Here is a 14,636-nt window from a genome sequence, read left to right as displayed (position 1 = left end):
ACACTGACATCGAATAAGTAAAATACTAATGCTAAAGTTTCGTGTAATTTATGCTGCTAATGGCTAGAAGAAGAGTGTCATCCAAGTCATTTGTGGAATTTCAATAACAGACTGTATTTATGTGAAGTACCATTAAGCCTTAATGGGAGTTATGGAGCCATTACTCCAGTGGGAGTTGAAAGAAGGTGACCTTTCACAGCTGTCCAAGAAGCAGCAATCAAAGAAAGTCAACTCACCGTTCTTCTTGTAGAACATAATTTCTCCTTTGAATTCGGTTTTTTCCTCCAATGACTTTTCTATCTGAAGCATCAATTGCTCGTTGGTTTCAACCCCGAACAAGAATTTACAGCTGCAACTCTTCTGCATGACTTCTGTTCGGGCAAATCCAGCAAGTTCACAGAAGCCATCTGAACAGTAGACTATGGGGAAACCCTTGGCTACCTGGGCGTTCGCAAGGATGAAGTTGCTATCTGTAGGACAACAAAGAGAAGACAGTCAGCAAGGAAACAAGCACGAGAAATTCTTCATAAATCACAATTTCAGTAACAAATGAAAGAGCACATATGTTTAGATAATGTTACCTAAAATGCATGTGCTAATGTGCTGGGGTAGAAAAGAGACACTCCAAGGTGTCTTATGGCATATAAGATATAAGAATTCCAGCCACTTCTTAGTGGCCAGGTGGACAGCAACAGAAGATCTGTTCCATGGGCTTTCGCTTCTCTTTTTAAACATCTGTAGCTTGTTTCCACCATCAGCTGGCAGAACGCTACCCACTCTTCTCAGCTTTGCTCCAATCAGCTCTAAGCCCAGAGCACAAACGCTCCGCATCCTGCCTGTGCTGGGCAGACTCTTCTACATCCTCGGTTACTCTCTCCCTGGGCAGAGATGCCAGAGCTCAAGATCCACGCTGGGAAGCCTTCAGTGGCACACTGTTTTGAAGCCATGGGAAATGAAATTATCCAAGACATATTTAATTCTCTCACACTTCGCAGAAATGTCTGTTGATGGTGCACTACAGGTTGGTCTTTGTTCCAGGCACAGAGGCAATAAAGTAAGTGTCTTAGATGCCCTCTCTTCCCTTAAAGATCAGTCGAGACCCTACGGGAGCCCAGCTAGGTCCACAGAGGGGCACCCTTCTATTGAGGATATGGTCTTGTTCTCACGGGCTCAGCACAGCTCTGGGTCACTCTCTAACCATAGCGTCTCTTCCTCCCTTCATTCTAAAACTTAAGGTAGGAGACTGCATGGAAAATGTAAATACGTAACACCGCCAAAGTACTCAAACATCCTGAAAGAGCTTTTAATGTGCTTTCAGAAGCCATTTTTCAGTCGACCCCTGACGTGTTTATTGACTTTCTACTGTAAGCCAGATGACATGGTTCTACCATATGGCAGGTGACAGGGGGTGTTAAAAGATGAATAAGGTATAGTCTCTAGCTTTAGGATATTACAACTTAATTAAAGAACTGCATGAATATCAATAACATTAAAATATAGCAATGATAATTACTAAATCAGTGGTAAACAGACAGTAAGTACTACCAGAATTGAGAAATTGAAGATCATGAGCTTTGAAAATGATTAGCTAGGAATAAGACAGAAATCAGTGGAGAAAGTTGTCACAAGTCCTGGAGGGTTAGAGCAGATGCCTGGATGGAGGAGGCTCAGAGGATGATTGGAGAGACAGGAATTGGAGACAGAGAGAATAAACAGCATTACCTTTTGTCCTAAAGTTCAGCTTCTCATTATTTAAATAATGACAACAGTTTTCTTTGGTTAGTATTTACTTGGTATACTTTTCCTCATCTCTTTCTTTTTTTTTTAATTGAAGTACAGTTGATTTACAATGTTTTGTTAATTTCTGCTGTTCATATTGTATATGCTGTACACACACATACACAAACACACATTCTTTTTTGTGTATATTCTTTTCAGTTATGGTTTATCACAAGATACTGAATATAGTTCCCTGTGCTGTACAGTAGGACCTTGCTGTTTATCCATTCTATATATAGTTTGTACCTGCTAACCCCAAACACACAGGCCATCCCTCCCCCACACCCCTCCCCCTTGGCAACCACAAGTCTGATCTATATGTCCGTGGGTCTGTTTCTGTTTCAAAAATATCATCTTTCTACTTTCGACCATTTTAAGGACTTGTATTTTGTAGTTGTGTCTTGCACATAGCAGGTATTTAAATTTTTAAAAAGTACAATGTGAATATACATCCGCCAAGCTGAAATTAATATACTTGCTATTACTATGATGATTACTACAGTGCATTGGTGTTTCACCAACTTAATTTGTGCTTTCTCTTCACTGCCTTTTGTTTATTTGGCCTTTTCTGTTTTCAAAAATAAGGAAATATACCTAAACAAAGATGGAATAACAATACTTTAAAACAACTTTAAACATACATGGATCACTCCCCTAGTGAAAACCCCTGTGTGCAGCACACAGACTGTATTTCCTTCCTCCCCCAAAGAAGAAACCTGTAACTTGAATTTTTGTAATACTCACTGCCATTTATATAGTTTTTACCACTTACACATGTATCCTCATATATCCTATTTTTTTCTGATTTGTACAGCATATTCTAAGGTTTTTCTTTCTATATATTTTAGTGACTTGATCCTTTTATTAATTTCCTTAGTGTTTTTATAATTGTTTATGGACAAGAAAAGACTCCTTCTTCAGAGCTACAATAAGCTTCTGAAAAAAAAGCTGCTAAAGGATTCACCAAATTGCCTGATCTATGCATTTCAATTAAGGATTGTGGTGTGTTTGGGGTAGTTAATTCTTCCTCCAAATATCCTGCAAAAACAAAGCAAAAAAAAAAAAAAAAAAAGTCATGTATTTGGCCTCTTCTGTTTTTATTTAGCACTTGTCCTCAATATGTAATTGCATTTCAATTCCAAAGAGAATTTAGTGGCAGCCGGCACCTCCTAAAGCTTAGTGTACTGGCTACATGAATAGTCCTTCTGTTTGGGAAAGAGTTGCTCCTCTTCCCAGCTATCTACTTGAAACATATGCTTTTCTGAATACCTGTCCTGGAATCTCCAAAGGAGAAACATGACATTTACTTTAGAATTCTGTAAAACAAAGCCACTGCCATAATGATTATGAACCCATCATGGGTATATCACTATCCATACATATGCCAAGGGTATTTAACCTTTTAAAGAATCAATTATGCATATGTGATATGTATCTAAATGCCACACAGCTTTCCCCTGCTTGTTTCTAGGTCATCGTTTTGTGTAAATTCAGTTTCAAAGTGCCAGTAAACAGTAGGATCTAAATGCGTTTACATTTTGGAAAGTTGATTATTTCCCTAAATGCTTCCTCAGTAAAAAGCTTTTATGGATCATCAGAGGGAATCTCAGGGTTATAAGAGACCCAGTCATTTGCTCTTTCTACTGTAAGGTACCACTTCCACATTCAAATAGAGATGTACTATTCATTGTCGATGCCCAGGCACACAGGGAACAGGGATTGGACAAGAAAGTTACAGAAGGAAATAAAGAGGAAAAGGTGGAGTTCCCATCGTGGCTCAGCAGAAAATAATCTGACTAGCATCCATGAGGTTGCAGGTTCGATCCCTGGCCTTGCTCAGTGGGTTAAGGATCTGGCATTGCTGTGAACTGTGGTATAGGTTGCACATATGGCTTTGATCTGATGTTGCTGTGGCTGTGGCATAGGCTGGCAGCTGTAACTCCAATTCAACCCCCAGCCTGGGAACCTTCATATGCCGTGGGTGTGGACCTAAAAGGCACCAAAGGAAAAAAAAAAAGGACAAGGCAACACTGATCCCCTACTAACTCCTTTCATCCTTATACTTGGCCCATTTTTCAGATGTGAACACTGAATCCTGGAGAAATTTAGTTTCCAGTCCAAGGTCAGAAGCCAGGGATTAAAACCCAGTCTATGTGATAACAATGTTATTACATCATATATCCTTTCTGTAAAGAAGGGACTTGTTCTCAACTTCCTGCAGGAATGGGTTAATTCTAGAAAAATATTTTTTACCTCATCAGTCTACAAAGAGCCCAAAGTCAGACTTTTCTCTATAGAGATCATTTATCAAATGTTCATTGATGACAACCCCTAAACCAGTCTGGATCTCCCAGCAATCTTCATTTCCTCATTTCCTCCAGAAAGTCAGTATTTCAAAAAATATGACAACAACTTTCTTGGCTCCAAAATATGTTGCATAGGCCCACTCCAGAGTCCCTCAGGAGGCAATGACATTTAGTTGCTATATGTAATGATCTGGTTTCTAATCTCTTCCTGCCCTGTTAATGTAAATTAGATACTTATAAAGTTTCCCCACTAAAATATCCTTCTACTGGCCAAAGCAAATAAGTGTGTATTCTAAGGAGCCCAGAGGCATGGATCTAAGCTCAATAATGTTTTGAAATTTCATGGTTACCTTAAAAATTCATCAGAATTTTGAAAAAAAATTCATCATTTTGTATTCTGCTATGTTGTGTGTTTTTCCTTGCTTGAGTGGATTTTTTGTTTTAATATAGACCTGCCATATTTTTTAACTATAATTGATTTGCAATGTTGTATTAGTTTCAGGAGAACAGCAAAATGATTCAGATATATATAGCAAAATGATTTCCATATACATAAATATATATGATGGCAAAGAACCTGAGAAAGAAAAAGATTCTCAGATTCTTTTCCATTGTAGCTTATTACAAGATATTGAATATAGTTCTCTATGCTATACAGTAGGTCCTTGTTGTTTATCTATTTTATATATGATAGTGTGTATATGTTAATCTCAAACTTCTAATTTATTCTTCTCTGCCTTTCCCCTTTGGTGACCATAAGTTTGTTTTCTAGGCCTGTGAGTCTATTTCTGTTTTGGAAATAAGTTCACTTGTATCATTTGGTTTTTTTTTAGATTCTACAACAAGTGATATAATATGATGTTTATCTTTCTCTGTCTGACTTACTTCACTTAGTGTGATAATCTCTAGGTCCACCTATATTTCTGAAATGAGGACCTGATGTATTTTTTAATTCAATTGAGATTTCAGGAAGATATGCTGTTTGTTTTCAATGACATGCACACCCTTCAGGGCACCTCTACGTCATGTAAGTTTGAGAATTATGACTGGAGGTAGAATGGTGCACGTTTAAGAGGACTGGACAGATTCGAACCACTCCCCATCCCTGCAGCCTCAAGAACTTCAAGACAACCATCTCAATACTCAGCCTAAGGACTCTCCATATGGGAGACCCTGCTGCCAAAGGAAGCACTTATAGGCACTAACTTGACCTCTGTGCCAAAAACACAGAAATAGAAACTTTCTGGTCCAAATCTTTATTTCTGAAAAGTGCCTCTGATATTAGTTTCTTTCTTTCTTTCTTTCTTTCTTTCTTTCTTTCTTTCTTTCTTTCTTTCTTTCTTTCTTGCTTGCTTGCTTGCTTGCTTTCTTGCTTTCTTGCTTTCTTGCTTTCTTTGTCTTTTTAGGGCTGCATCTGTAGCATGTGGAGGTTCCAAGGCTAGGGGTCCAATCAGAGCTGTAGTTGCTGGCCTATACCACAGCCACAGCAATGTGGGATCTGAGCTGAGTCTGCAACCTACACTACAGCTCACAGCCATGCTGGATCCTTAACCCACTGAGCGAAGCCAGGGATGGAAACTGCGTCCTCATGGATACTAGTCGGGTTCGTTAACCACCTAGCAACTATCAGAACTCCTAGTTCTCTTTTTAAAACACCGCATCCTGTGTTGTGTTGGCAAGTACACATATTAACATCCTCTGTAGACAACATATGGGGAAATTAGAATCTTTGTTTGTTTGTTGTTTTTTGTCTTTTTGGGGCCACACCCGCAGCATATGGAGGTTCTCAGGCTAGGGGTCGAATAGGAGCTGTAGCTGCCAGCCTACACCACAGCCACAGCAAAGCCAGATCCCAGCTGTGTCTGCGACCTACATCCCAGCTCATGGCAACGCCGGGTTCTTAACCCACTGAGCAAGGCCAGGGATCAAACCCACAACCTCTTGGTTCCTAGTCAGATTTGTTTCCCCTGTGCCACTACAGGAATTCCACGAATCTTGTAAGCCTTCATTTTCTTGCAAAGGGGAAGAAACGAGCATGAAATTTTAATATTCTTTTCTGAGTTGCCCCTAAGCTTTCTGAATTATATCTACATACAGGTCCAACAAAGACATCTCTGCCCCTGGAGATACTGAGCACTGTCATCCCTCGAGCCACTTTACCCAGGCACAGGCACAGAGAATACGAACGTCTACGACTTTAAAATATTTAAATGATCTTTGCACTTTATATTGATTTCAGGGAGCTTAATTGTATCATTTCCAAGTATGATGGCATCTTTATTTGATTAATGCTACTGGCTGCAAGCTAAAGTTCTCAGTGTGCCCTCTGCCAAAATTTAGAAGGGTTGCTTGGAATTGAGGATTTTTCTAACCTTATTTCAAAAAGCAGATGAAAAATTTGCAAAGAGGGGATTCTCAAAGTCATTACAATGTACACATCACTGAGTAGCATGCTTCAAATGGTTATACTGTTAGCTTTCATCCTTCATTCATGGCTTGAGGATCGCTGTATCAATGGTCACTTCCGACAAAGATTAGGAAAAAACTTGTTAATAAAGCAAAGCTCAAAGCTCAGGTCCTAGTAGTAAGCAGAAGGTTGTGTATGTGTATGAGAATATCTTGTTCTCCTAAAGCCAATAAACAAGTAAGTATAAAGACAAATACAAGCAACTGTGTTTTACCACCTCGCCACTGAGGCTCGAAATATCAGCCTCACTGGAAACCTCTTAGAAATGGAGAATCTCAGCCTTCGGCACAAACCCCTGAATGAGAACCTGTATTTTAACAAGATTCATATGAACATTAAAAAGTTTGAGAATCTCCTTTAGAATGTCACTGGAAAGTAACAGGAAATGACTAGGGGAAGGTACCTCGGTAGCTGAGGACAAAAAAGAAAAGGAAACTGATTTTCATTCTCTCTCCTTTTTAATGTTTGAATTTTGTACTATATGCATGTAATACCCATTGAAAAACACCTTAAAGTGTATATAACTACTCATTTGAATGGCTAAATAAAAATAATTTGATTAAAAACAAGTAGTGATCTTGATGAAGTAAAAAGAATCTAGATAAGCAAATTTTTTAAATTTCCGACAAAGATAAAAGATTTCCAACCGGGAATAGGGGTTGGTGGGAGGAAGGATTAAATTAGAAGTTTGGGATTAACAGATACACACTATTATATATATGAAATAGATCAACAACAAAGATGTATAGCATAGGGAACTTCATTCAATATCTTATAATAACCTATAATGAAAAAGAATCTGAAAAAGAATAGATATATATACACATGCATAACTGAGTCACTTGCTGAATACCTGAATCAACTATACTTCAATTTAAGAAGTAAATTATAAAAAAGAAAAAAACTAAGACAAATAAATTTTAAGCAAATTTCATATACTGTTTACCCTATTTTGGTATCAGCAAAATCATTGGTAAGTTTTGTAAATTCCATTTTCAGCTGCATGAACTTCAATCGTGAGTGGTATTTTATTATTATTATTTTTTTTTGGTGTATTGTCTTAGAATTCAGTAAATTAGTTTAGTTTTGAACGAGACTGATTTTTAATTAAGACAGATGGACAGGATTCTTCAAAAGTAAAATGAATAAGATGGAAAACAGAAAATCGTAAAGGCACCAATCATAACACCTGTTTGGTATTTTATCCACAACTGATTCTCTATGAATACATTTGAAAGAATATTAAAATGTACCCCAGTTTTCTATGGTTCTTGTCTTAGAATTAGTCTTTTAAGCAAAATGATCTTTCACATAATATGTTTATTTTCTTAAAAATTAGTATTATTATCCATACTCTGCCATTGGGACAGGCACTCTCAGGGAGTTGGGACAATTGGCTGGGAGAGGGGGATTGATGGGTTTTGTTCATTAATGGAGCCACAACCTCCGGAACAGTGCCTGGCACATTGTAGGTGCTCAATAAATATTTGTTAAGCAAGTGAATAAAACAAATTCAGAACCTATTAGTTTTTATTAAACACACTGAATAAGGGCTGTTTAGCAGGAATCATTTATAACCACCAGCACCATTATAACCTTTACAAATAAAATCAGAACCTCCCTGAGCAGTCCGTCTCATGCCCATAGTTTTCATCCTGATACTCTTTTTTTTTTTTTTTGTCTTTTTATCTTTTTAGGGCCACACCTGTGACATATGGAGGTTCCTAGGCTAGGGGTCTAATCAGAGCTGTAGCCGCTGGCCTACGCCACATCCACAGCAACGCCAGATCCAAGCCTGTTTGTGACCTACGCCACAGCTCATGGCAACACCGGATCCTTAACCCACTGAGTGAGGCCTTAACCCACAACCTCATGGTTCCTAGTTAGATTCATTTCAGTTGTACCAGCATGGGAACTCCCTGATATGCTTCTTTTAGTAAAATCTTTGGTAAGCAGAAATAGAAAATTTTATTTTCTATTAGGAAATTGATTAAGCAAAAAACAAAAAATATTAAATAATGCTAAACAAAGCCCTTCCTCCAAAATATAAAATGAAATTATAAGGCACTTTCTTTTTTTTTTTTTTTGGCCACACCTGCACAATGTAAAAGTTTCTGACATCAAACCCTTGCCACCACAGCAACAGGAGCCCCTGCAGTGACAACATTGGAACTCCTGAAGTATTTTCACTCAATAAAGAAAACTATTGTGTGCACATGAATTAAGCATTGTGGAACCATTTGAGACCCCCGAGGGTCATCAAGGGGCTACTTCATAATTTTCTAATCCAGGATGCTGCATTTTAGCTGCGACCCGTGAGGCCAGGCTACCTTGTTTCCAACAGTGCTTAGAGAAAAGAACTAGGTATGATGTCAGTGTCCTGGCATTTGCATATCTACTATGCCTACATTTTTCATATTCAGGATTCCTGTCCCTCCCTACCTTCTCCCTCCCAATCAAATATGAATATAGGTGAGCTGCCTGGGAGGTCAAGCTTTTTTCCTGCTTTCACAAAGAACAAGGGAAGTGAAGGCTCAGTGTTCATCATCCTCTCTCCGTTTTCAAATACACAAGACTGGATGATATAAAGATCCTGACTCCCCTAACCCAGAGGAAGGGTGAGGGAGAGAGGGGGTTAGGTGGAGACGGAAAGGCGAGGGTTTATGTAGCTCCTTGGCAGTGCTGGGACCTGGATTTTCCTGCACAATTCTCATTTAGTGTAATTTTATTCTCTTAGAGCAACAAATTCCCAAATATGTAGTTAATTGTGGTTTAAATTTTATACCTTTATAAAATTTTTCTTAGGAGTTTATTTAAAGACAGAGCAAGACCACAGGACAATATTTTTGTTCTAAAAGACAGTTATTTCCTCTGGTATCTCATTGAACAATTGAAAGGCAGATAAAATGAAACCTAGCAAATGAAACCAGCTGAATTCCATGTACATCCAGATTCCCAAAATATTTCATTTAACTTGTCCCCAATTCTCTTTCAGCACAACCTAGAGTGTGCTTGCAATTACATTTAGTTCACAGAATATTTTCTTTTCATTTCAAACTAGAAGAGACTCTTTACTTCAGATATATGTGAAGATGTGAAAAAAGGGATTAATTCAGCTCCCTTTTAGTCATTTTACTATTATTTTTACACTTAAAGGACTTTCAAATTTGAATTTTTGAAGACAACATATACAAATAAGCACTCCCAGTACCCTAGAGTGAACTGACTCTTCTCTCTGCTTTCCAGCTTAGTTTATTGTCTGTGGAAGCTAATGCAATTCAAATGTTTCTCATAATTCATTAGTGTTTTCCAGAACCACATCTGTCTACTGCATAGTCTTTTCTGCTTCAGAGTACTCATGTTAGTTTAAAAAGGAAAGATGAGGGGTTTTACAAGAGAGGATTGAGAGTTAGATAGCATGAAAGATTCGTGAAAAAAATTCCAGTAGATATGCTATACATGGAGGCTATACCTTCAAGGTAATGTTAACTCTACTCTTCATTATGTCCCTTTTCTTCATGACCTGTGCATGATAAATAGAGCTCAGAGTAAAAAGAAAAAGGTCACACAAAAAAAGTTACGTAGTAAGAAACACAAAAGTAAATGAATTTGATAGTTGCAGATATTCCGAGGCTGTAATATTAGCATTTTTATTTTAGTGTCTTTATAATGATGAAGAGAGAGTGCAAAATTTTAATTAAGGCGATACCGGCAGGTGTCTGGGAATTGGTGGGCAAGGCAGAGGCAAGAAGAAGATGATGATAATGGAGAAACAAACCACCACGGGTGATGCTGACTCGGCATTAGGAAACTGAGATGACTAAGAAGGAGGCAGCCCAATAAATTAGACAGAAATAAAGCAGATAATAGGTGCTGCTTATTAACTAGCTATGATATGCCAGGCGCTCAGGTCAGCATTTCTGGTCTTCACTATAGCATCTTATGCTGTGATTACAGATGAAGGGACTTGGGCTTAGAAAGGCTGAAAAGCCTAACAATGCAAGTTCAAGTATCCTCAGAGCCACAGTATTCCTGATCTCAGTGGATGACACAAGAGGTGATGGAGAGCTAGGATCTGCAGGAGGACACTACCAAGTCCACTGTTTCCTAAAGGGCAGCCCTGGTCCACCTCATCCCGTGGGATCTCTAGGTTGGTCAGTAAGGTTGCAGTTTCTCAAGCCTCATCTCATGTCTATTCAATTAGAATATCCAGGGCATGGAAGCCCTGAATCATCATTTGAAACAAAATCACTAGATGATAGATAAGACCAAAACAAGGGAGACTTTCTGCCCTACTGGAAAGAGGTTCAGAGTTTATACTCAGCCCCAACGTGGGAAGGGGGCATCCGTTTTGTAGGTGAATGTATATTCAGTACATAAGTTTTGGAGGAATTCTCTTCTAACTGATTTTATGATTTAGTATCATTTGTAAAGAGACTTTTAATAATTAGCTCAGTTAATAGTACCATAAAAGCTCAAAGTTTGAAGATGTTTATAGAGGTCAATATATAACCTGAGGCCCAGTCTATAATCATTTAGGCCTTCTCTGCAATATTCTGTCCTGCATTTGTGCAAGTGCTCAGTGATGGGACTTCACTCCTTCACAAACCAGTGATACCAACTCTGTGATGCAAAGGGTCTAATCTTTCCCACTGTGGATTTATCCCCTGCTCTTGGTCTTATTACCTAGAATAATCTTTGCAAAGAAAAACATCACTCTCCTATTGGGAATTCTTTAAAGCTTCTCATGGCAATTGGAATGAAACTTACATGGCTCTACCATGACCTATAACACCTTACCTAAGACCTCACTTACTCCTTACTTGGTATCGACATCCAAGAATGTTCTTCCTAATTCTTCCCATCCCTAAGGCTTTGTCCACAAAGTTCCTTCTCCCTGTGTTTCACCTTTCAGGTCTCAGACCAAATGTCCATTTTTCATAGAGTGCTTCCTTGACCTTGTTATCTAAATAGGTCACCCCCGTTATTTTCTGCCACTGTCGCTTTCTTTCCCCTAAGACAGAGTATTACAATATTAATGATATATCAACATGTTAATTTGTTTATGATTTCTTAGCACACATACCCCAGCCTACTATAAACAAAAATATAAATAAATGCTAAACTCTATAAGGAAATGGTCTGTTCTTGTATATCCATCATTATACACAATATGGTGGTGTGTATTTTTTTCTAGTTAAAGCTTAATACACGCATACACATTTTCCCGAGTGAATGCTATCGGTATAGCTGAGTTATGCGGACCAGACACTACGGCAGCCACCCAACCTGTACCACAGAGAACTATCTTTTCATGAGAAAACTCATTTCCATTGATGATTAGATTTTAGATTGAGCACTTTTTAGATCTAAGTCATGAAGAGGTATATATGAAATAAAACATATCTGATGGACATTTTATACTTTGGATAAACACTGGTCTACATACCAGACATCTTAGGATTGGGTTCTGGCTCTCTCAGTAATAAACTTGTGATCATGCCCAAGTCACCTGCATTCTCTGGGACTTATTTGTCTTATATATAAAGTGAGGGAGTTGATCATATAATCTCTAAGATCCTTTCCAGCTCAGACACAAGGTGATTCAGTGAATGATGGTATATGTCAACAGCGACTAGAACTTAATGGCTCAAACAAGTGATGTAAAACCATGCATACAATTTTAAGCTTATGAGTAAAAGGGAGAAAGGAAGGAAGGAAGAAAGGGAGAAGAGAAAAAGGACAAAATACAGATCAAAAAAAAAAAAAGAGCTTGAATATCGGAAGCAGAAGGAGCATATTAAAACAACATAGAATGTTTCACATGCAAATTCTTCTATCGTTTCAGGAAAAGGGTGGCATAAGATACTGCAGTACATGCTTCAGGCCACAGCCAGATTCTGTCACTTTTGATGTGGAATTCCTTCACATGAAATACCTAACTTAATGCCTGGTATATAAAGACAATTTTTTTTTTTCCTAGGGCCGCTCCCGCGGCACATGGAGGTTCCCAAGCTAGGGGTCAAATCGGAGCTGTAGCCACCAGCCTACGCCAGAGCCACAGCAATATGGCATCCGAGCCGTGTCTGCAACCTACACCACAGCTCACGGCAACACCGGATCCTTAACCCACTGAGCAAGGTCAGGGATTGAACCTGTAACCTCATGGTTCCTAGTTGGATTCTTTAACCACTGCACCACAACGGGAACTCCCAAGACATTTCTTGATAAATAATAACTTTATTATTTCCATAGTTATTGCAAGTATTTCCCTTTCTGGGACTCAACACTCAGATCTGTTAAAAACTGTGCAAAGGTTTTGGATTCAGGAACATAATTTGCTTTGTATTCTAATTTTACAGATATATTCATCACTCATTCAACAAGTGGAAAGAAGGATGGAAGGAAGGAATGAACGAAGGAAGGGAGGAAAAAAGAAGGAAAGAAGGAAGGAAGGAAGAAAGAAAAAAGGAACAAAAGAAGGGAGAAGATGTGAGTCACATAACAGCAAATGCTAAGAGAATAAAATAAAGTAAGGTGGGAGAATTAGAAATGACTGGGAATTTTTTTTTTAATTAGTGTAATTTAACATTGTCAGGAAAGTCTTCTGTGATAAAGTAATATTTGAAAGACCCAGGGGATACGAAGAGTGATCCATACAGTTATCTATAGGAAGTACTGCTGACCCTTGAACAACATGGGTTAGAGCTGTGTAGGTCCACTTCTATGCTGATTGTTTTCAATAAATAGGTACTACAATACCACATGCTCTGAGGTTGGTTGAATCTTGGATGGGAAACTACAGATATAGGAGAGCCTACTTAAAACAGTATGGGGATTTTCCATTGCCCAGAGGTTGGTGCCTCTAACCTCTCTGGTGTTCAAGGGTCAACTGTGTCTCCAGGCAGAGGCGAGAACAAATTCAAAGGCACTGAGTTGGCAGCCTACTTGGTGTGTTTGTGGAAGAGCAAGGACAGCCAGTGGGGCTAGATCTTAGTTGATGGAAGTGAAGTCACAGAGGTAGTGTATGTGGGAAGCCTTCCAGGTCATTCAAGGATAGTAAGCCTGGTAGGTTTTACTCAAAGTGCAATAAGATGGCTCGGGGAGTTTACAAGTCTGTAATGAAAGATCCACTCTATTTTGTTTGGAAGATAGGGCCTCCTATCTTTTTTTTCTTTATTTCTTTTTTTTGTTTTTTTTTGTCTTTTTAGGGTTGCACATGCAGCATATGGAGGTTTCCAGGCTAGGGGTTGAATTGGAGCTGTAGCTGCTGGCCTATACCACAGCTCACGGCAATGCCAGATCCTTAACCCACTGAGCAAGGCCTGGGATAGAACCTGCTTCCTCATGGATGCTAGTCAGATTTGCTTCCACTGTGCCACCATGGGAACTCCAGGGCCTCCTATCTTAATATTCCACTTAAGAGGCTATCTAATGGTCCACTTAAAAAGATGAGGTGCTTTAGACCAGGGCGGTAGCAATGGAAGTGGTAGGAAATGGTCTGATTTAAGACATCATTAGAGGGAGAGGCTGAAAGCATTTGCCAAAGGATTCAGTCGCAGCAGGAGAATAAAAAGGAATTAAAGAATGATGCCAATGCTTTTGTGTTAGCAACTACAAGGAGAAGTGCATTTTATGAGGAAAAACCCTGCAGATTTGCGGGATTTCAAGAGTTTGATATTTACACAATGTTTAAGAAGTCTATTATCCATTCACAAAGAGATGTCAAATAGGTAGTTGAATAAATGGGTCTGAAGTTTAAAAACACAGTATCTATGCTGAAGACATAAATGTGGACTTAACAGGAATTAGATCATTTAGGGGGTGGGTATAACCAGAGCAAAGCTGAAGTCTGAATACTGAGTCCAGGAGACTTCCATATTTAGAGGTTAGAAAAGTCTAGAGAAGCCATCAAATGAGACTGGGTAGGAAGAGCACCAAGAAGGAGGTCATGAAACCAGACTAAATGAATCTTGTTTCCAGGTCAATACCAAGCATATTTCATGTTATAACTATAACTTGCAGGATGGCTTTTTAAATAAATCAATATAATCATGTTCTGAGTCAAAGACACTGGGAAAGAT

General features: G+C 38.6%; 1 protein-coding gene across 1 annotated transcript in view; it reads right to left on the bottom strand.

Moving 5' to 3' along the window:
* KCNH8 (potassium voltage-gated channel subfamily H member 8) overlaps positions 1-14,636 on the bottom strand; it is a 429,124-nt gene that overhangs the window by 290,255 nt on the left and 124,233 nt on the right. The window contains exon 2 of the mRNA XM_021071363.1: positions 237-470. Coding sequence (XP_020927022.1) covers positions 237-470 — 234 coding nt within the window. The remainder of the gene's footprint in view (positions 1-236; positions 471-14,636) is intronic.

This window comes from Sus scrofa, chromosome 13 (genome assembly GCF_000003025.6).
Source record: "Sus scrofa isolate TJ Tabasco breed Duroc chromosome 13, Sscrofa11.1, whole genome shotgun sequence".
Lineage (NCBI taxonomy): Eukaryota > Metazoa > Chordata > Mammalia > Artiodactyla > Suidae > Sus > Sus scrofa.
Note: the sequence above shows the minus strand (reverse complement) of the source record. Positions and strands in the feature narration are given on the sequence as shown.